At 35.5% G+C, this 22,296-nt stretch overlaps 1 protein-coding gene across 1 annotated transcript; it reads left to right on the forward strand.

Annotated features, from left to right (window-relative positions):
• The first annotated feature begins 451 nt into the window (after positions 1-451).
• LOC112045494 (carbohydrate sulfotransferase 11) lies at positions 452-20,337 on the forward strand. Its single transcript, XM_024081675.2, has 4 exons — positions 452-987; positions 2,678-2,935; positions 4,487-4,691; positions 11,893-20,337. Exons 1-4 carry the CDS (start codon positions 736-738, stop codon positions 12,120-12,122), a joined length of 945 nt encoding a protein of 314 aa, XP_023937443.1. The 5' UTR covers positions 452-735; the 3' UTR covers positions 12,123-20,337.
• Positions 20,338-22,296: the final 1,959 nt, after the last annotated feature.

Here is a 22,296-nt window from a genome sequence, read left to right on the forward strand (position 1 = left end):
CACTTCTTCGTCAATGAAAAAGTATCGAAATCGTAGGCTTACCTACGATAACCATAAATAGTAATAATATTTCAAAGTGATAGGTAGGTATTTGTACATATTATATTATTTATTATGCGCACGGCCAAGGAACATATTTACTCAGGAGCGCACGGCAAACTTGACATTATGATTGATCGTTAGTGGCTGACGATTAGAAACTACAGTTTTATGAAACTGATTTAATTTTATGTAATAATATAGGTACGAGATAACATCATTTTTTAAATGGTGTTGATGTAGCGTTTTAAAATTTTAACTTTTTATTAAAGAAATAAAAGCTTTTAAAATATAATCCTCCATTCACGGATAAAACCTCGTAAAATTCATTCACTCATTCTCATTCCAGTTATGTCAATGTCACGCACTCGAAGCGCTGTCAATGTCTTGATTTTACTTGTCAAATCAAATAACAAAATCAAATTCGAGAATTTTTGAAAGAAGCGAACGTGTTTACGGTGCTTACTATGTCGCGTTAATTAAAAATCGCAGTTTCGATTATTATAAAAATGTGCTAAAATGGATAGTAATTTTATCAATAAAACTAAATGTAAATTAAAATTTTATTTCATATAATATACCATGCCAGTGTTAATGAAGACAATAACCACGTGCCCTAAATAAAAAGCGAAAAGAAATTACTGTGATTCGCGAAAGTTTTTATTTTGCATCGCGATTCAAATGTAGTGGCGAAAGATGCGTGATCCAGGTGGGAAATTGGTGTTATTTGTGAGCATACTGTTCTGCGTGAGTGGAGATGAAAATGATATCGCCGGGGAGCATTCTTTGGAGCTCACCCAGTCTTCGAATTTGGCTCGACAAGAGCTAGTTCAGGAGACGTGTAACAGACTCTCCTTGAAATGGAGCTTGGAGGATCTGCCGCCGAGTCTTTTGGAGCATATTTTGGTCGACGATGAGCGTAAACTCCTGTATTGTTACGTGCCTAAGGTGAGCAGGGTCAAGGTGAACGAGTAGATCTGTCGGTTTGTCGTAATTAACGAGCGTCATAGACGTGTTTCCTGTGCTATGTCGTAGGGATTTTTTTTTACGATCTGAAGAAACTAAACTATTGTATTTATGACTTAATTATGTAAAACTATATTAACTCTTTATAGTCTGGAAGCTCTGTGGTTTTTTTTTTCTGTATATTATGTTGTAAATATTTCTTCATAATTTCCTACTTCATCTAACTTATTACTTGAATTTTCTTGATAAAGTTGTGAAATAGAATTCTTCATAAAGTTGTTATATCAATGTAGACACCATACTATTGCACTACTCATTAGTCATGTAACTTCATCATCATCATTTACAACCCATTTTCGGCTCACTGTAGAGCATGAGTCTCTTCTCAGAATGAGAGGGGTTAGACTAATAGTCCTCCACACTGGCCCAAAGCTTATTGGCAGACTTCATACACACAGAGAATTAAGAAAATTCTCAGGTATGCAGGTTTCCTCATGTTAACCATATAACTTAATATTTGGAAATACATAACAGGTTCATCAGCGTAGTTCTTTCCTGTGGGAATATGGGGATAAAATATAGCCTACGTCACAAACAACTAACGAGGCTATCTATTGGTAATAAAATTTTCTAAATTGGTTTAGGAGATCCAGAGATTACCCCCACAATTTAACTGAGATGACTCAGAAAAAAAACGAACTCACAGAAATTAGCATTATCAAAATCTGCTCTTTTTTATTAACTCCTTTTAGAATGAAGGAAGGAGTGCTTAGTGCATCAAGTTTCTTAAATTCGGCACTCGGTAGACTAATTTCTGCCTGCCTAAGCTCTGAGCCTGAGACAAAAAAAATCTAGTCTGATAAACTGATAAAATTAGTAATAGAGCTCTTTGTGACCTAAAGGGAAGTACTAATGTAATGCGTCATTCTGTGGCAAAAAGTGTTGCCATTCCCAGTCTACAAAACATGGTTACAGGTGAAACAGATGTGTGATCAGGGCCGGCCCGTCCATACGGCGAACGGAGCAGTCGCTCCAGGCGCCATGAATGATAATCCTACTCAACTGTAGATGGTACTGCACCTGATTTTCAATTGGTCTCCCCAGAGTATGGTCGAGATTTTCTCTCTCAATTTGTTATAGGTATCTTATTAGGATTAGGTTTAGGCATATTATTAGGAGCAAACGGGAGAGGCGCCATAATTGGATCTCGCTCCATTTTAAATTTACTTCAGGCCGGCTCTGTGTGTGATTCTCAACATCTTTACCTCCTGTTAATAGACTCATAGCAGAACGCTGAAGGGAATGTTACTTACTTTATGCAGTGTCGCTCTGTAGCAATGTAGACAATGGCTCTCTGAGTCTCTACTTAACATCATATTAAAGACCTTCTTATTTCATCAACCCAGTACATAAAAACAACAAAAATTGTGATAATTTTAAAACTACTAACTAGGTATTTGAAAATAGTATGTAATACTAATATACAACCCACATAGCGAAATATAGGCCATGTTACTCGCTGATAATGTAGTTTTCCATTGGTGAAAGAATTTTAAAATAGGTTTATTGAAAGTGTGAAAGGTTAACAAACAAACTCACATTTGAATTTCAATATAATATTAGGAATAGGATGTATTACTTATATCAGCTAATCTCTACAATAAATATGCAGGTAGCATGCACCAATTGGAAAAGGATACTGATGATCCTTGAAGGGAAATGGAATGACACGGATGTTCTGTCTGTGCCGGCCAGCCTCGCACACTCTCCAGGAATGTTCAGGAACCTCAGCACAGTGTCCAAAGAAGAGAGAGATGTTATGTTGGAGAACTATCACAAGATGATTATTGTCAGGAATCCATTTGAGAGATTACTATCGGCTTATAGGAATAAGCTGGAAGGTGATCTGCCCAGTGCTAAGTATTTCCAAGTGAGTATGTATTTGAATATATTCTGTAGGCCTTATATGTGACCCACAACATATCTCATGAAGAAAAATTACATTGTCGACCAATAGTGCCAATACGGAAATATAGCTCTCTCTTTCAATGTGATAGGACGAAAAGAGAGCTTTATTTCTGGCTCGGTCACCATTACTCGACTGTCTTGTTCTTTTGACTTTGGCTTGGTAGGGCTAACTGGTATATTGATTTAACATAGTATTTATTGATGTATTTGTTCATTCTTATCTAAAAGATAATACTTAGATTACTTTCCAACATCAACAACTTCAGCATAGTAGAAAAAATTACAGTCCAAAGTAGGACTCAAACCCAGGACATCGTGACTAGCCAATCTTTTAACCACTGGGCCAATGCGTCATTCACGTAGCTAGAAGTTGTAATTGCACAAATGTGTAGGATAGGGTGCACCTATCATCAAAACTTAGAACAAATCTTTAGCTTTAACTATATACTCAGAGGCTATATATAACTATCCGCCCATTTTAATATGACGCGGGTATACTAAAGTGGGCGGATAATTGTGCCTCTGAGTATACTTTATAAAAATTGTCACATCACAATATAGTAGATACCTACACAAGTGTGTTGTCACTTGTCACACTTACAGTGACTCGTGTGACCTTATTTTTCGTGACACTAGCTAATTGATAATGAAATTGTTTTTGATAAACCTCTCTACGGAGATATTTCGACAATATTTACGAAGGTAAACTTAGTAGATTATTTTAACACATCAACTTTTTCAAGTTTCAATGTATGTTTATAAATTAAGAACATACATCTCTAGAAATTAAAAAAAATTCGAAGTTACATTTAACCCATGTGCATTTAGATAGGCAATCGTGTTTTCACATAAGAACCATTTTTAATTTTTTGCTGCCATACTCCACATTTTTTATATCATAGCGATAGAAGTAGTAGTTTTTTTTACAGCTGACCCAGGGAAGTACTACATCCATGCTTGCTTGTACAGCATTGCTTACTAGTGTAATTACACACACAAGGCTTAACACCTATGCCTCAGGTTGACAAATGACAAGGCAGTAGAATGGGCATATTTCTTGCTTGCCCTAGGAAATGTTGGCATACTCTTAGCTATGCTAATACATTCAACATTCAGTGAACTGTATAAATGCATCATCATCCATTTCTGTAGCAAAAATGTTTGGTTTACTATACAAGAAAGTGCATTAAAAAATATTAGCCCCATTAGAAATGCCGCCATGTTGGTTTTAGGGTGACGTCACAAACTTAACCATGCAATGTCATCCAAATTGTACTTGTATACAAAATGTTAGCTTAAAATTGAGTTGCAACATTCCTCTTGAAAGAATTACATAATACATACATTGCAAGTTAAATAAAAGCTTGTAAAAAAACATACATGGTAAAGCCGAACGTAGAACCTCCTCTTTTTTGGAAGTCGGAAAAAGTCAACGCGGTCAAAACCGTCATTCGCTATTAAAAAAAAAAGCTTTCACTACTTTCGCAAGGACTTAACTTTGATTTTTTTATAGGATCGTGTGGGAAGACGCATCATAAAGGCGTTCCGAGAGAACCCATCCAACGAATCGCTAGAGTACGGCCATGACGTCACATTTAAAGAGTTCGCTCTGTTCTTGACGAACGACTCTAAAGAGTTGGCCGATATTGTGAACAACGAACACTGGCAACCGGTCACGACCCTGTGCCATCCCTGCCTCATTAGATATACATTAGTTGGTGAGTTTAATAGTTTTAATTATATAATTATGATAATTTTCAGCTTATTTTAACGGCCCCATAATGGTCCTTCTAAGAAGGCTCATAGTCACTTAGCGGGCGATAGAGCGTGCTACTGCGTGATAGAATTAGAAATGAGGATAGAATTAGAATCAGAAGAACCTAAGTCACAGTGCTTTTAGCAGACTCAGAAGTTATTACATAAATAAGAAAACTAATGTCGAACAAAGGTTATGATACACAATATTTGTCAGGACAACGTAATTAACAAATCAAACTGTAACCAAAATAATACCTTAGAATGGCAGAGAATGTGTGGAGAATAGCACCTTCGTGAAGTCACGCACTTGTGAACATTGTGTGTAGGGTTAAAGGCGCCTTTGACTGTTAACAAACACTCCCCTTTTTCAGTCGACCTCCCCGCCTATCCCAAGTAACCCATAAAGAATTACACAACAAGAGATGTGGACGGCTCGAACGCCACGAGCACACTGAAGCCGTCCGTACCGCAAGTAGTTGCAACGCGGCGATAACAGTGCTCATTTAATATACGGAACCCACTGTCCGTGGCCCGACACACTTGTCCGGTTTTATTATTACTTAAGTACGCACAAAAACACTAAATTAAGAAGTAATAAAGCTGATGAATATTACCTTGAGCCGATGACGTCAGCACACGGACATAACAGAGCCTATTCAATTCAATTCTGAGTTCATCTCATGAAATCTCATATAAATTACATCATCACTCTAATTTAATGGCCCATTAGGCGCAAATCTTTCCAAAACCAAAACTACTAATCCCATTTTGATGCGGTTTTCAGGATAGGTGCAGGTTTGATTGGTGAAACTAAAAGAAGTAAAACTCTTACTATATTCCCTTGTAAGGCGAGGATATTTAAATTATTTATCCTTTACTCAAATCAGTTTCAATTGTCGAGGGTAATTTCAAAATTTTCAAGTTTGCTTTCCATTTTATTTGTTGATAAACATTCTACAATCTTGTTTTAGTATAATAAATCTAACTTTCGTGGACTAAACCAAAACTCAAAAAAAGTTAAATGGTTACCTAAGGCACCAACGAGGCTCTTATACAGGGTGCTCGGGAGTACTTCCCATAACTTCAAGGTGTTGGCAAGTCCACTTATAGGAGCCGAACTGCATAATTAATATTTTTTTAACTATAAAAAATATATATTTTTTTTTTATGTTCTTATACAAAGTAATTCAAATAATTTCGACAATCCACGTAACACCCGCCTTTATATATCCTTGCATTTTAAATTTTTTAAAGTTTGGCTACATTATAATTATAAAGATGCGTATAAGGTACACATTTTAAGATCTATTTACAAAAAAAAATATTATCAACTCCGAAAATATTAATTTTAGAACATAACTAGCTTACGCCCGCGACTTCGTCCGCGTGGAATTTAGTTTTTCACAAATCCCGCGGGAACCATGAATTTTTCCGGGATGAAAGTAGTCTGTGTGTTAATCCAAAGCAAAATCTATTTCCATTCCATATTTCAGCCAAATCGCTTTAGCAGCTGCAGCGTAAAAGAGGAAAAAACATACTTACACACTTTCACACTTATTCACTTTCGCCTTTATAATATTAGTGTGATATGTTCTTTGAACAATTTTAATTATTTTTCGGTAAAAAATATGTTTATTTAACCCAGTTATGTGAAATACTCCCCAGCACCCTGTATATGTGTATAATAAACTATGTGATTCCTAAAAAAAGATAATGGAGCATAGCTTATTTTTCCCGTTATAATAATCTACAGCGAAGTCCGACCCGCTAAGACAACGTAAGATGATCTTAGCAACGCGGTATAATAATGCGGCGAAGAAAATAAATAGCTTGTAAAGTTTGCGTCTAGTGATTGGTTGTGTGCTTACTCATCATGAGGTTCTGGATTTGATGCTTGGGTGTAAATTTTTGATGAATTTTCTCTATTTATCTATGTGCATTTTAAGAAATTTATCACATGTCACAAACGGTGAAGAAAAACATCGTGAAGAAACCTGCATACCTGAGAATTTTCTTTTTTAGTAGTTTGCCAATCCGCATTGGGCCAACGTGGCGGACTATTGGCCTTTTTTTGTGAGAGGAGACTCGTGCTCAATAGTGATGAATATGGGTTGTTAATGATGATAATGACTGTGAAATTATTTGTTTTATAATGCCCAAGTGGAACAAAAGTGCATCTTTTATTTTTTTATAACTCAACCGAGTTTTAATTAACATAACAGTGAATCAAAAGTTCTTGTATTTACATAAAATTTGAATAATAAAAAAATATTTAATGTTAAATTTCCGCTTTACCTACATTATTATGTGCTTCCCATTCATTAAAAGAGAGGCAAAAAACATTTACCTGTAAGCAAATATTTAGTATGTTTCCACAAGGTTTCCACTGTCGTTGTCAAAGATGACTCCAAGGTTATTTGCCCACAAAGATCGAGTGATTGTGTTAAAATTATATAATCACTTTATTAATAGTTATGTTCACGCGAGTAACTCAATCTTTTTCTCATTAGGTTAGACTTGTTTGCGCGACCAACTTTGTAATCTTTATATTTTACAAATATTTATTTAACTTGGCCTGTTACCGTTTGTGGATCAAATCTTGGACTTTTTAATTTTGACGAGCTCTGTGTTGGCAATGCCCTGGCTTTCAACAGAGATGTCCTGGATTTGTTTCCCAGTTGCATGGGAAAACTGGGATTACATATTTTCTAAAATGGCTCAGGTCTAGTCTGGTGGTGCTGGATTGGTTGAGGTAGTTTATGAAATGTTCCCGTGGCTCAGTCAGTCGGCGAGTCGGAACATCGGGGTTTAGTCCGACTTTAACCTTGCCTCCTCGTGACAAGAAGGTATCCCTTAGGATTTCCCCACGTTAAAAATAAAAGGTCTAGTCTGGTGCTAGGCATCAGCCGTGGTTAGTTAGCTAGGACTAGGAATTTAGCATTTCGGTATGATGTCGCGTAGAAACCTTCAGAGTTACGAGTAGGTATGGATATACTGGACTCCCCGCGGTTTCACCCGCGTGGTTACCATTCCCGTAGGAATACGGGGATAAAATATAGCCTATAGCACTCGGGGATAGTGTATAGATCTTTTCACTTTTGGGAAGCTACCTTCCCAAAAGTGAAAGAATTTTTCAAATCGGTGCAGTAGTTTCATAGTTTTGTTTGCATTATTCAATGCAAACAAACAAACAATCAAATCTTTCCTCTTTATAATATTAGTATAGACTAAGACAGAATACATAATTATGTACATTGTCGTCGTCATCAACCCATATTCGGCTCACTGGTAAGCTCGAGTATCCTCTCAGAATGAGAGGGGTTAGGCCAATAGTCCACCACGCTGACCCAATGCGGATTGGCAGACTTTACACACGCAGAGAATTAAGAAAATTCTCAGGTTGCACCAATGCAAAGTGCAATACACCTTTACTGTTTGAGACACTTCGTCACTTAGCCAAGGCTAAGGCAAGGCTTTAATTTGTCATTGAATAAATAAATTGTAATAATATGAGTAGATATACCTCTGTACCTGTTTCACCGCCTTCTAACACTTAATTGTTTTAAATCGGCCCTTAATCTTTCATAACTAAATGACACTGAGACTATACAAATTATAACTCTCCTACATCTTCAGAGTAATTAATATCCGATGACGCGATGATTTTTTGTCTGTTTAATATTGCTCGAACAAATTGATACTAATCGACTACATGCGAAATACAAGTAGATAACCAATACATCAGTACCCATCATTGGACGTCATTGAAATAACTGAGGCCCCTTTAAGTTTGAACATAAACAGGTTTCCATTAGAGATTTAACAGCGAATAATCAACCGTTTTAAGTTCTGGAAGTTGTAGCTAATAACTAATTAATTACTAACTTAGAGGAAATGCTCGTTGTAGATCCGTTGATTTTATCTCTCGTATTATTTGGGTCATGTCCATTTTATTATACAAAGGAAGTATTTTTGTTCATTAGTAAAAAAAACTGCTTCGTGGGTCTACTGGCTTTGGATTTAGGGGTCCTTCGTCGCGGTATGAAATACTGAGCATTTCTTTCTTTAAAGGATTTTTCAACAAACTTTCTCAGTCCGGAGTTTAACGTGTCTTATAGTAGAATTGATAGACGTTGCAGGGGCACCCCCAGGGCACAATTAAACCGCTGAGTGTCGAATTCTTAAACGCATAGAGTTTAAATTCGACACTCAGTGGGAGAACGGTCTCCTGGGGATGCCCCCACAACATCTATATGTTCCACTGCGAAAGAATACGTTAAATCAAGTAAGTTAAGCGTGATGGGTCTAATCTCCATATCCCCTCTCCTCTCCAGCTGGCCTTATCAGCCTATTAAAATAAATATCAAATCAATTGAGATATGTCATCTACCTACTGTATGATATCCACCAGTAGGCACCGGATGACATTTGTTACATAGAATCTCAATGTCGTATATGTCGAATAGCATAAGTCAAACATAGTGAATTAGCTTGCTGGCCTTCTTAAAAATAGACTCATAACAATGATGGTTTGTTAATTTGAGATCACTGAATTGATGACCTAATCAATGGCAAAGATTCAAGGAAGCAATCGGTTCTACTTTTTTTTTATAGGTACGCCAAACAGGATGTTTTTTTTAACAACTTTTGATTTGATAATTTCCATTTCACTTTAAAGATTGGACGGAACCATCGTCCCCTTGAGTCTGAATGCACTTGGCCGGTTTTTTCTCGTTATTACTCGATGCCCAGATAGACCGTCTATAGATAATAACAGAGCCTCGCGGGGTTAAACTTCGGGCAAACCACTTAAAAATATTCCACGTGCTGATCACATAACAGATACGTACTTGTTTTTATTAATAACTAGCGGACGCCCGCGACTTGGTTCAAAAACTTGCACGTGGCGATATTTTAAATGCCAAATTAAATTTAAATTAAAATTTAAATTAAATCGGTACATAGAGTTCCTTTCATTTATTTATTATTTCATTAACAAGTATATTATTTATTTGACTATTACACGACCAGACCAGCGTAGTTACTGTTCCCGTGGGATTACGAGAACAAAAGCTCACAAACAATGTGGCTTTCTTTTGGTAAAAGAATTTTTAAAATTGGTTCAGTAGATATAGAGAATACCCTCTACAATACCACAAACTTATAATCTATGATTGTTGTGCCTCACTCGACATAGATAGGTATAGTGTGTCGCGGACTTTTTTGTAGATATCTATAAGATCTACAATTAATTAGAACATTTTATGGTTCTATCTTTTATAGTTTAGTCAGCGTACGCAAAATAAGTTACTTTTCTAGTTGATTTTTACAGCTTGTGTCCAAAAAACCCAAATATCCTACGGAACCCTATTTTTTTCCTAAATAAAATTTAGCCTATGTTACTTGTGGATAATGTAGCTTTCGAATGGTGAAAGAATTTTTAAAATCGGTCCAGTAGTTTTTGAGCCTATTCATTACAAACAAACAAACATACAAACAAAGTTTTCCTCTTTATAATATTAGTATAGATAATCTATACTAATATTATAAAGCTGAAGAGTTTGTTTGTTTGTTTGAACGCGCAAATCTCAGAAGTACTGGTCCGATTTGAAAAATTCTTTCAGTGTTAGCCCATTTATCGAGGAAGCCTCAGGATATATCGTGGTCCCCGTATTCCTACGGAAACGGGAACCACGCGGGTGAAACCGCGCGGCGTCAACTGTTTTGTTAACACTTTTATTAGGTCACTAGGTTATTAGTTTGTACACATGTCAATGTGGAATGTTGCTTCCAGTGAATAAATGCAATTAAACCCGCAGTACCGGTGGGACGAGAGTTCAAACGCCGTTTAAACCTAGATTACAGTAGACACACGTGTCAAGTATCTTACCTAGATTTCTACATAGATTCCTGTTTTCTTTTTTGTGTTAAGGGCCAATGTAGAGATTAAACTAATGACCTCTTTCCTTTTAGTACCGAAAAGTTCTAGATTTCTGACCCGGGTCGAATTATGATGGAATACTCGAGGAACCGCAGACGGGGTTTTTGGACTAGCTAGAGCGCAGCAAATGAATTCAGTACTTCCATCAAGTATGAGCCCTGAGTACGTTTAGGACCTTAGAAATAACCAACTTCAGAAAACTCACCCAGCACTTCGTTCGGTAGTTAGCAGCTAAAAAAATGCATTTTGAAAATCTTTTTTTATTTTTATATTATTATTTACAAGTTAGCCCTTGACTGCAATCTCACCTGATAGTAAGTGATGATGCAATCTAAGATGGGAGCGGGCTAACTTGTTAAGAGGAGAATGAAAATCCACACTCCTTTCGGTTTCTACACAACATCTTACCGGAACACTAAATTGCTTGGCGGTACGTCTTTGTCGGTAGGGTGTAACTAGCCACGGCCGAAGCCTCCCACCAGCCAGACCTGGATCGATTAAGAAAACCTCAATCGGCCCAGCTGGAGATCGAACCCAGGACCTCCGTCTTGTAAATCCACCGCGCTTACCACTGCGCCACGCCACGTCAAAATCTGATGATTTTAGTCTAAGGGGATGGGAGAGTTACGATAAAACCCTGTAGACTCAATGTCTCTTCACGCCGCATCTACTGACGGATTTGGAAGAAAGGGGAATGCTCATCCCCGGCCAAGGCCTACCACAACCACCCCGCAATATACTTATATCTAAAAAAATCTTGATAATTCTACTTAAAAACTTAAATCATTACTTTATCAAAAAAAGTTTGCTACAGCGTACGACATTTTTAATTCATCTTCAATTGGTCCACAAGGGGGTCAAGCTAAGATCGTTGACCATACAGCCATTGTCGATATTTTGAAGACTTGATTAGTTTGTTTGTTCGTTTTCTTGTTTGTACACTTGTTTGTACTTCGCCACTTTACACCAGCGAACATTTTGCTCTAGAAGGATGATAAAAAAATATATTTTACTTCAAGGAACATACTTTTATTAAGCCAATTATTTAAACGTATCCTTATTATCATCTCCATATACTTTTATACAGGGATATATCTGCGTTCCCTGGGCTGGTGGGGATTCCCCTTTAAATCCGCCACAGCGTGTGGTAGAGAGAAAAACTCCAAGCCCCGGACTGGTGACCGATGTATAAAGAAACCTAACATGAATCTCTCTTCCAGGTAAATACGAAACTCTGCTGGACGACTCTCTCCTCGCCCTGCACACCATAAATGCCTCTCACATCCAGTTTCCACGACTCGCGCATACTTCTGGCACTTCGGAGAAGCTACGCAAGTACTTCTCACAACTCGACCTACCTCTGATAAGAAAACTGTACAAATTGTATAAGTACGACTATAAGATATTTAATTATGATCTAGATAATATTGTAGGATATGATCTTGGTTAGAAGAATTTACTGTGAACTTTCTAAAGTAAATTGAATTGTAATGTTTATGTATATACGGTCATATTTATAAACGTGGATTGAGATTAAAACCTCAATTTTCTTCAAAGTAAAGTGGACCTAATAAATACTATTTAAAGTTCACTTTACTTTAAAGAATATTAAGGTTTATAAATATGCCAGATAGTGTATTTCCTGTAGGCTCATTAATAGAAAAATGTAGAAACGGAACTTTTAAGTCTCCTTTAAGACTCGGGCCTTGCCTTAGAGATATCTCGGAACCCTGTGATCACTGACCATGGCAGAAAGTACTTGTGCTATTAGAAGATTAAAAAAATGTAAACGCATTATTATTCTTTTATTAAAAGTACAATGTAAAAAGGATAGCATCACTTGTATAACTTTCAAATTTAGAGATTTGTGTACATCAATAGACGTACTGTGTACGTAAGAATGGGGATGATGATTAGGTTTGAATATATTGATTTTTATGATACATTCGGGTAAATAAGGTCAATGTTAACTAATTTATACATTAAAAGCAAAGATTCTGGATATTTGCAAAATAAATGAGATTATAAAATTACCAAATCTATTAAAAATCTTTTATTGTAATTAGATGAAAATTCATACAGTTTTAGCTTCCTTACATTAAATGTCACAATTTTTAATAAATGAACTATAAACATAAACGCACAAATAACAAAGATATTAATAATTTTGTTTGAACGCTCATACAAATCTAACGATCACTACATTACCTACTACGTCATTAGTTCGTGCCATTTTGTATGGGGCGTTTTTTAGGGATCCTTTTATGGACCCTTTAAATCCCTGTAGCTCCGAAAGTAATGATCGCAGATACCCTGTTCATTTTAAAAAATTGCTTTACTATTAGCATACTCTTAATTTATATACAATTTAAAAAACTGTCATCATCCCTATTAAATAAATAAACGTACTGTTATTTTAGGCACAGATGTAAAATGTCCTGTGAGGTCAGTAGTGTGTTTCATCACGACTGATCCAAATATTTTTTTTTTTATTTATTCTGGCAAAAAACAGTCATTACAATAAGATTTTGTTCCAACTGCTGCTTCTTAGACGCTGCTTAAGGCACGAAAAGTCCATGTCGCTAAAAGTTCTAAAGAACCATCTTTTATAGTATTACACACATAATAAAGAATGAACAAACAGAATAAAGAATATTTTTTTAGTCTTTTTAAACAGTTTTTAAAACATTTAAAAACATAAAACGCCATTTTTCTTGAATAATTTCGAAAATTACTGATGCGTTTCGTGTCGTACTGACTCGAGAATGTAGTATACGTTTTTGAATTTGTTTTTGGAATGGCTTGCATCCCTGTGTTCTTTGTACGCTCTATCGGCCTACTATTCTTTAATCTGTGATATTACACTAAATATCAGCAGACGAAGTCGCGGGCGTCCGCTAGTAGTTTTAGTAATCACGTAGGTACACAAGCTCAGTGAGTGTGTAGATATAGAAGTGCCAAGTAAAAAAAAAACAATTTCACTATTCGCGATACTTATTAATTTTGAATTTAGAATTTGAAACCATAGACTAGAGAGCCTATTATGTTAGCGATGAGTTTCCATTTTTAAAGTGCACTCAATGATGTAGCCGACGCGAACAAAATGGTGACCTTTGTTTTATACGAACGGCGTGCTAGTTAGTATATTATTTTAGAATTAATTAATGAATGAAGTTAAAGAGTTCATTGTCATTGTTTTAATTGTAATTGGCATTTTTTTTCATTGTTTTACCTTTTAGTAAAGAACACACGGTCGCGGCTTTTAAAAATCGGTATTTTTTGAATATATTATTTCTTATAAGTACATATACCATTTTAATGAATAATACAAAACAAAACACCGAAAGGTCATGAGTTCTATCCTCGCCTGTTGCACCATTGTGGTACCCACCATGCCGCGGAGAGAACCCTTTAAGCTGATAGGGATTTCTCTTATTATATACTTATCGACATAAACCCAACAATCCGCATCGGAGTGGCGTACTGGGTGTTCTAATTCCCTCTAAGGAGAGTAGCCCTGTGGCTAAATAGGCTAAAATACTTATATATTTATACTTTACTTGTATCTACACCATAACATAAGAAAAACAAATAATAAGACAGAGAAAGTATAGTACCTACAGAAGTAGGATACAAAAGGCGGCTTAACCGCTACGTAGCGATTTCTTCCAGGGAACCTTGGGTTTAGTAAAAAATACTTGTGTCTTAGCGACTTTCAAAATTACTTTTCTGTACTTTATTAAATGTACCTATTTACTTTTCATAAAAAAAATTTAAACAGGCCGCCTACTTGTTTTGATTTTTTGATGAGACTATTTCAATGAATTTGTTTGGGCGGTTTGTGCAGTCAAATGGTTACAGATATTTGAACAAACCTAGATTAAAGGTGAAATCTGTGTTGCCAACTCCAAAATTTCCGAGTCCCTAGAATCTTATTCAAAAGTCGCTAGAAAGTCGCTAAAACTAACTCTACCAGGAGCGGATCCTTTATGGAGAAGAATACTTATAATTTTATCCGGGACAGAAGGCGGTGTGAATTATTATATAGGTGAACAAAAATATTAATAATTAGATAATAAAAGTTGTTGTTTTTATCACAATTTGCCAAAATACCTTTAAAAAAAATAAATATTAATATATCTAAAGCTAGGTCTGTTTAAATTTGTACTCCAAAAATCGCCAGATATGTCGCTAAACAATTTTTATCGTCAAAACTTTATATTAGTCGCTAAGACATAAGCAAAAGTCGTCAGTTCTAGCGACTAAGTCGCTAAATTGGCAACACTGGGTGAAATGTACAGGTTGCTATTTAAATTATGTTTATCAAACGCATGTCCAATTGTCCAAGTTACGTAACATGCAATTCGGCAAAACTGATTGATGTATTTAGGACGTTGATGCAATAATTGACAGAATTACCTAATAATATCTTACAATTATTATATTATTTATAATTATAATATTTTTCGACGATAAGGCATATTTAAGAGTCGATGAAAGCCGCGTGACTCAAAAAAATCGTATCAAGTGGAAATTTTTCTAAGCAACTTCTAAAATTGCTCGATCATCGGTTGAGTGTCAAACATTTAACGTAATGCCGTGATCGTAAAAAACAAACAGACTGACAGATTTTAGATTTTAGGCTTTGGATCAAGAGGTCTTGGGTTCGAGTCCTTGCTATGAAAGATTGAGCATTTTCTCATTTCACTTTCTTTTAAGAAATTTTAGTTCTAACTTTGTTATGTTTTATGTTCGAGTTATTTTGGCTTCTAGACTATTTTAAAAACATTTTCATTCATTTTGCTAATACCCTGTTCTAAGAATACAGTTTGATGGTATATTATACTTGTTAAGGCGACTTTTTCATATCTTGTTAGACATAGGAGGCCCCTTAATTATAGTGTTGCGCCATGAACCGCCGCCTCGGGGGTAACGCCCGACAGTCATCTGTCAGAAATGTGCCGCCATACGAAATATGACTCGAGATTTACGACTTATAACTTTACTAGTAGCCCGCGACTTCGCCCGCGTTGCATCCGACCTTGGTGTAAGAATTATACTTACTTATCTATGAAATTTGCATGAAAATGAATTGATTTATTTTATTAACAGAACGACAGAAACGTTTTTTTTTCTTTACAAGTTATCCCTTGACTACAATCTCACCTGATGGTAAGTGATGATGCAGTCTAAGATGGAAGCGGGCTAACTTGTTAGGAGGAGGATGAAAATCCACACCCCTTTCGGTTTTTACACGGCATCGTACCGGAACGCTAAATCGCTTGGCGGTACGTCTTTGCCGGTAGGGTGGTAACTAGCCACGGCCGAAGCCTCCCACCAGCCAAACGTCCGCGACTTTTATGGTATCCGATCTTGATGAAGCAAAGCTCTATATACGAGTACCTACCTACTGCTTATTGGTCGAGACTTAGCTCAATACATCCATGATATTCGTCTGAAAGTGGAATATTTTAGCAGAATGAGAAAGCTCTGAAGCTTAGCGCAAAGAGTTCCTTTGAAAATTTTAATAATTGCGATTTGTATTATATTATCTCAGAACATTATTGTTGAATTTTGTAGTATTTTTTTCATTTATACATATAGACAATATAAGAAGTACTTTTCATGAAGGATATTGTGCCTTAAACTGGAAGATTACTGTTAGGTACAGAACCGAATGCTTTATCTTCGGTCTTCTAGTTTTTGCTGGCAGAGTGGTATACTACTTGTTCAAAATTCAATAATTCAAAATTCATTTATTTCAAGTAAGCTCAGATTACAAGCACTTTTGACACGTCAGTTGACTATTTGTAAAGATTCTACCACCGGTTCGGAAGGCTGTGTGATTTTATATCGTTTACAAATAAAAATATACATTATTAAAATCAGCACTGAAAGAGCAAAAACTTTCAGACTTCAAAATTCAGTAAATCTCAAACATCGAGGTTAATTTTAACAAACAACTTAAAATCTCAAAATCCTGTTTCACACAGCCTCAAGGCCAATATGACCCTCGGACGTTGATGAATGATCATTCAACGCCCTTGGTCCAAAAATAGCAAGATATTATCTCTTTTCTATAGAAACCACAAACGGCTTTATAAGTTATTTCGTACGAAATACGGGCCTATGATTCTAAGAAATTTTTAATTTTTATTTTAATTTTATATAATCTGATTTGACCGTAACCTACCTATAAGGTATTATAGGGTATCTCCCCTACATGTAAAGTGGGGGTGATTTTTTTTATTCGTCTAACCCATAGAGCCTGATATGCTGATATGATCATGATGATAGAGCCCGATATACCTACTCGTACTAACGACAGCCCACACTAAATTGCATTTGAAGGAAGTGATTTTTGTATTTTGTAAAAAAAAAAAATACTTAAAAACCGTAAAATTTCGGCTAACATATATTTCATTATTTTCGCAGGACTTGATGTCGGCTACGAATGTCGTATTTTTTACAGACAGCCTGTTATTTTGTCTACAGGACAGCCTGTTTAGTTTGTCTATTTAACTGCCTCGTTGGTACAGTGGTTAGCCTATGCTGCTTCACGAGGTTCTGGGTTTAAGTGCTAAGTCAGGTTTTAAAAAGACGCGCTTTTCCAAGAAATTCTCAGTAAAAAATCTTAACTGTTGGAAATTTGATGTAGTTTCCCATGTCTCGGAGAGCATTTCCTGCTCAGGAAATAATATTGGATTTTCACGCAAACCACAATGGATGATATTAATTTATGTACACAATAATTGATTGTAGTAGGTATAGACTCGGAAACACGGGTTATCACAACAAATGCACCGTTTCCCGACAATAGATACCTAACGCCAGCCACACACGATCATGCTTTCTGTCAAGTCAGCGCGTCAGGGATGTGGACAATGAAATAAATATCGAAAACCATAACCAAAATTATCATTTTATTTTTACTGCCCACGCCTTTTAGCGTGCGCTTTGGTAAACTTGAACATATGTAGCTGGCGTAACTTACATTTAAAAATAATATAGTGACAATATCTACCTAAATACATACGAGTAATATGGGACTCACTTCCATATGATCCCAATTCGATAAACGCTAGGAATGTTCTTCATTTAACAACTATACCTAATATTAATTTATCATGAATAGTAATTTTATTGTTTTTGTTCCATAAAGGTATTATTAATAAAAAATATTTTAAATTGTATACCGTTAACTTAAAGTCACTAAGTATATGCAGTGATTTTAAGTTATAATTATATGTGCCTGTTTTTATCTCGGACAAGACAGGACGACAAAGGGCGCATATTAAAATTGTCAGGCTGGCCAAATATATATTAAGCATATATTTTATCAATTTAATTAAAATACCAGGGCTAACGGCTTGACAGCCAATAAAACTGATGGTATGTTGGTCGCGATCGGCATGATGTCATGCACATCGCGACAAACACGACCAGTTTTATCGGATGTCAAGCCGTAAACGCTGCAGGCACGTGAGCTTACTTGATCGTCAGTGGCTGACATAAGTGTGCAGTGCCCTCTTAAATACAAAGTATACGCAAGTACATACATTCCCGTAATTAATGAGCTAATTGTTATTGCCTAGTTTATCATAATTAGGATAATTTATCATATCCAATAGTAATAATATGTCAATAATACATAAAAAAAATAATAATGTTGTTTTATTAAAGTTATTAGTTATTGCATGATAACACAAACCTATCTGTGATAGTCCTCAAATAATAATCATGTATCATTGCTAATTGATGTATTGTAGACATTATAATAGGTGATTACTGGCTATAAAGATATAATCTATTATGTTCGATATTATATAGACATTTGTATTAGTTATGTCTCTTGTTATGTATTATATTAAGATATATATTTATCTCAAGGACTCTACTTATCGTGTTTATGTCATTCCTTTTAAATATTCCATTAAGAGTGTCTCTAAGCTAATAATAAGGGTTATAGCACACTTATGAATTCGGAAAATGATTGTCAAGTATCTATAGAAGACAAGATACTTTGTGTGAAACTCCTGCAACGCACACTTATCGGAATCGTATCGTACTTGCCTCGCCTTGGGTTGACGGAAAGGTATACCGAGTGGATATGTGTGTTATGATCCTAAATCGTATTTTTTACTATTCAGTTCATGTTACATAAATATAGCATTTATTAAATCATTGATTTTTATATCATTATTGCTTTTTAATAGATTGTTAATGGTGCTAATTCCGTTGAAAAAGTAATTAAACTATAGCAAATGTTTTTTGGCCATGTTACCTAAGCTCAATTTCCAGTGACAGCGGTTAAGGAGTCCAAATGACTCGTAAAAGTCAACTGCACGAAGTCAGTATTTCCTAATTCTTACATCCCGAGCATGTAGCCATGTGGCATGTTTTTTCTTTTTCTAAAAACAGTGACGCTTCGAAATTTTAAAATGTATAGAAATGATATTCACTATCGACAGGTCAAGTGATCAAGTTGTCTTTAGGATCTGCTATACATTTTGTTAGTTTTCGAAGCGTTAGCATTTGTAGAAAGAAAATTAACGTGCCACATGGCTAAGGCATCTTTAAGTGAATAGGCGTCTTCTTAGCAATCGCGTTCCACATTAGGCCACATCCACACTTACCATCGGGTGAGATCGTGGTCAAGCGCGAACTTACCTAATCTAAAAAAATGTCCATTAATAGTCGAACCAAAAGGACTGAGCGAGCAAAGTGTTTATTCGCTTAGCTCTTGTACCTTGCGATAGTCAAATGCATAACTTTATGAAGATTAGTCTATAGTATGTCTATCACAGACTCCATAGATCTACTAGAGTCTAGGAGTAGTGTTGCTACAGCGAAAGAGCAAATATATTTTAATTTTTTTTAATAAATCATGATTTTATGTTATAACTTAAATTGTCTGAATTCTCACGAGAATTCGTTCGTCAATCGTTCCGCTGGTATTATTATCTTTTAATAATTTTTTATTTTATATGAGAATACAATTGAATATGAATGAGAATACAATGAATTTAGTGATTATTGTGTATAAATGAAAATTAAAATAATGTAATAATTAATATTTTTTATGACTTTAGGAATCATGTGTTGTCTTTTTTAGCACATATGTATTTAGTAACAAGTGCGTACGAAACCAGAAACAGATGTGCTATTAGTTATATTTTTCGAAAATATACTCAGAAGCACATTACCCGTCCACTTTAATATACCTATTCGCGTCGTATTAAAGAGGGCGGATTATTGTGCCTCTGAGTATAGTTGTGTAATATTTTGTACTATGTTATATCAGTCTCATTATGAAATATTATTCGCAGTGTGGTTTCTCATGTGATTCACTACTACTTGCGCATTTATAATAGGTAGCTGCATTATGATGGTCGCACATTACTTAATAAGAAAGAAACGCCAATACAAGTTGATAACATTATGGCGACAAAACCTCGACAGCACTTATTTAACGCGTGCGGTGTAGGATGCAATGTGCGACCAACATGTCATGCAATTAATAAATAAGTACAATATTAATATTATAACTAATTATAATTGTTGTGGGCTATCAAACGTCCGTTTTATACATTTACTGATGAATCACAGGATGTTGCCAGTGTCATTGCACTGTTGTTGAATTAATAAATGCAATGGTGGTTATATTTACGTTTGTTTTATTTGTATGATAGAGATATTTGTTTTTAACTGACTTCCGAAAATTTGATAGATTTCGATAGCTACTTACTCACCAGGGTAAGCCATGTCTAACAATAAATTATGACTATGAGCTGTGTCATTATGTATATTAGTGAATTGTAGGTTGTTAACTAAGCTAGTTAGTTACAAATGGTAAAGTTTAACTTCTAACTATGCAAGTTTATATATGTATAAATTGATAGAGACTCGTAGAATGCTTGTCCCTATAGTGTACGGTAGCGGGTTGTTAAAATAGGCCGATAATGATGATGATGATGTTATAATCATATTGTTATTGGATTTATAACTTGGGTTTTAGGATATGAGTGTCAGTCATGACATGACCAAGTTATACATCATCATCATCATATCAGCCGATGGACGTCCACTGCAGGACATATAATAGGCCTTTTGTAGGGACTTCCAAATATCACGATACTGAGCAGCCTGCATCCAGCGAAATTATGCGACTCGCTTGATCGATGTCGTCAGTCCACCTGGTAGGGGGTCGACCAACGATGCGCTTTGTAGTGCGAGATCGCCATTCCAGCACCTTGGGACCCCAACGTCCATCGACTCTTCGAACTATGTGCCCCGCCCATTGCCACTTCAGCTTCGCGACTGCGGTGTTCTGCGGATCTCCTCATTTCTGATTCGATCACGCAGAGTTTCAGTAGACACAATTATTTTGATTAAAACAATAGAGGAAATTCCCGTCTGATTACTTACAAAACACTACGAGTCCAAATCAAATATTGTTTATTGCTGTGCGAACTGATTTACGTCATCGTTTTAACGTCCACGTGTCGTATATTTTCGTATGTTTTAACATAGTTGAATGGACTCAAGGACAATAGGTTTCCGTTGTGTTTTTGTTGTATACCTACCTAGGTATACAGTTTGGAATATGAACAAAAGACCTTGGCCTGTAGCCAAGTGGTACGTCGATTCTGTTTCTACGATCGCAAACGCTTCGAAAACTAGAAAAAATATATGTATGTATGTAATGACATTTGCTATCGACAGGTCACTTGATCAAGATCAGTCATTCCCATACATTTTCTAGTTTTCAAAGCGTTTGCGATCGTAGAACGAGAATCGACGTACCACTTGGCTACGGTGGCATATGTCTGTTAAAATCAGGACGCCCATCGAATTATTACAATAAAAGATAAAGACATACTACTGAACAATTATTATTGACTAGTAGACGCCGCGCGGTTTCACCCGCGTGGTTCCCGTTCCCGTAGAAATACAGGGATAAAATATAGCCTATAGCCTTCCTCGATAAATGGGTTATCTAACACTGAAAGAATTTTTCAAATCGGACCAGTAGTTCCTGAGATTAGCGCGTTCAATCAAACAAACACAAACTCTTTAGTTTTATAATATTAGTATAGATGTATTCCACAATAACAAAGATGTTTGGAGGCCATCTTTACACAGGAAGTAAAAGTAGAATAAATTTTAATGATTTTATAATTGGAAACTATAATGATGTATGATTTTGTAAAAGCGCAAGTTTTGAGTTTTTTTACATGTTTTTTTAGCAGATCCTGCTTTCCGAACCGGTGACAGTCACTAGTCGTTATAAACGGACAGACCTGACGTTTGAAAAGTGTTTATAAAATAAGCAATTATACAAATTATGTGTTTTATAATATGGAAATATTTAATCTGTATATTTATTATTATTTACAGTGAATAGTACTTATTTATTGTATTGCAATATCCCATCTCACAAGATATTCAGATTATTTACGTTTGGGTTGCCTGGAAGAGATCACTATTAGTGTTAAGGTCGCCTTTTGCCTATAAAATTGATGTGTTCTTTTGTTATTTTTTGTGCAATAAAGCTATTATAAATAAATAAATATAAATAAGCTTTGGTAGGTAAGTACGTGAAAAAAAATTAAATTTGAATT

This window comes from Bicyclus anynana, chromosome 3 (assembly GCF_947172395.1).
Source record: "Bicyclus anynana chromosome 3, ilBicAnyn1.1, whole genome shotgun sequence".
NCBI classification, from domain to species: Eukaryota; Metazoa; Arthropoda; class Insecta; order Lepidoptera; family Nymphalidae; genus Bicyclus; species Bicyclus anynana.

Bases quoted from the DNA above. Each gene is read 5' to 3' on its own strand.
- LOC112045494 (XM_024081675.2), top strand. From the start codon at position 736: ATGCGTGATCCAGGTGGGAAATTGGTGTTATTTGTGAGCATACTGTTC. The intron at 988-2,677 runs GTGAGCAGGGTC...ATAAATATGCAG, and splicing joins TGTATTGTTACGTGCCTAAG to GTAGCATGCACCAATTGGAA. The intron at 4,692-11,892 runs GTGAGTTTAATA...TCTCTCTTCCAG, and splicing joins CATTAGATATACATTAGTTG to GTAAATACGAAACTCTGCTG.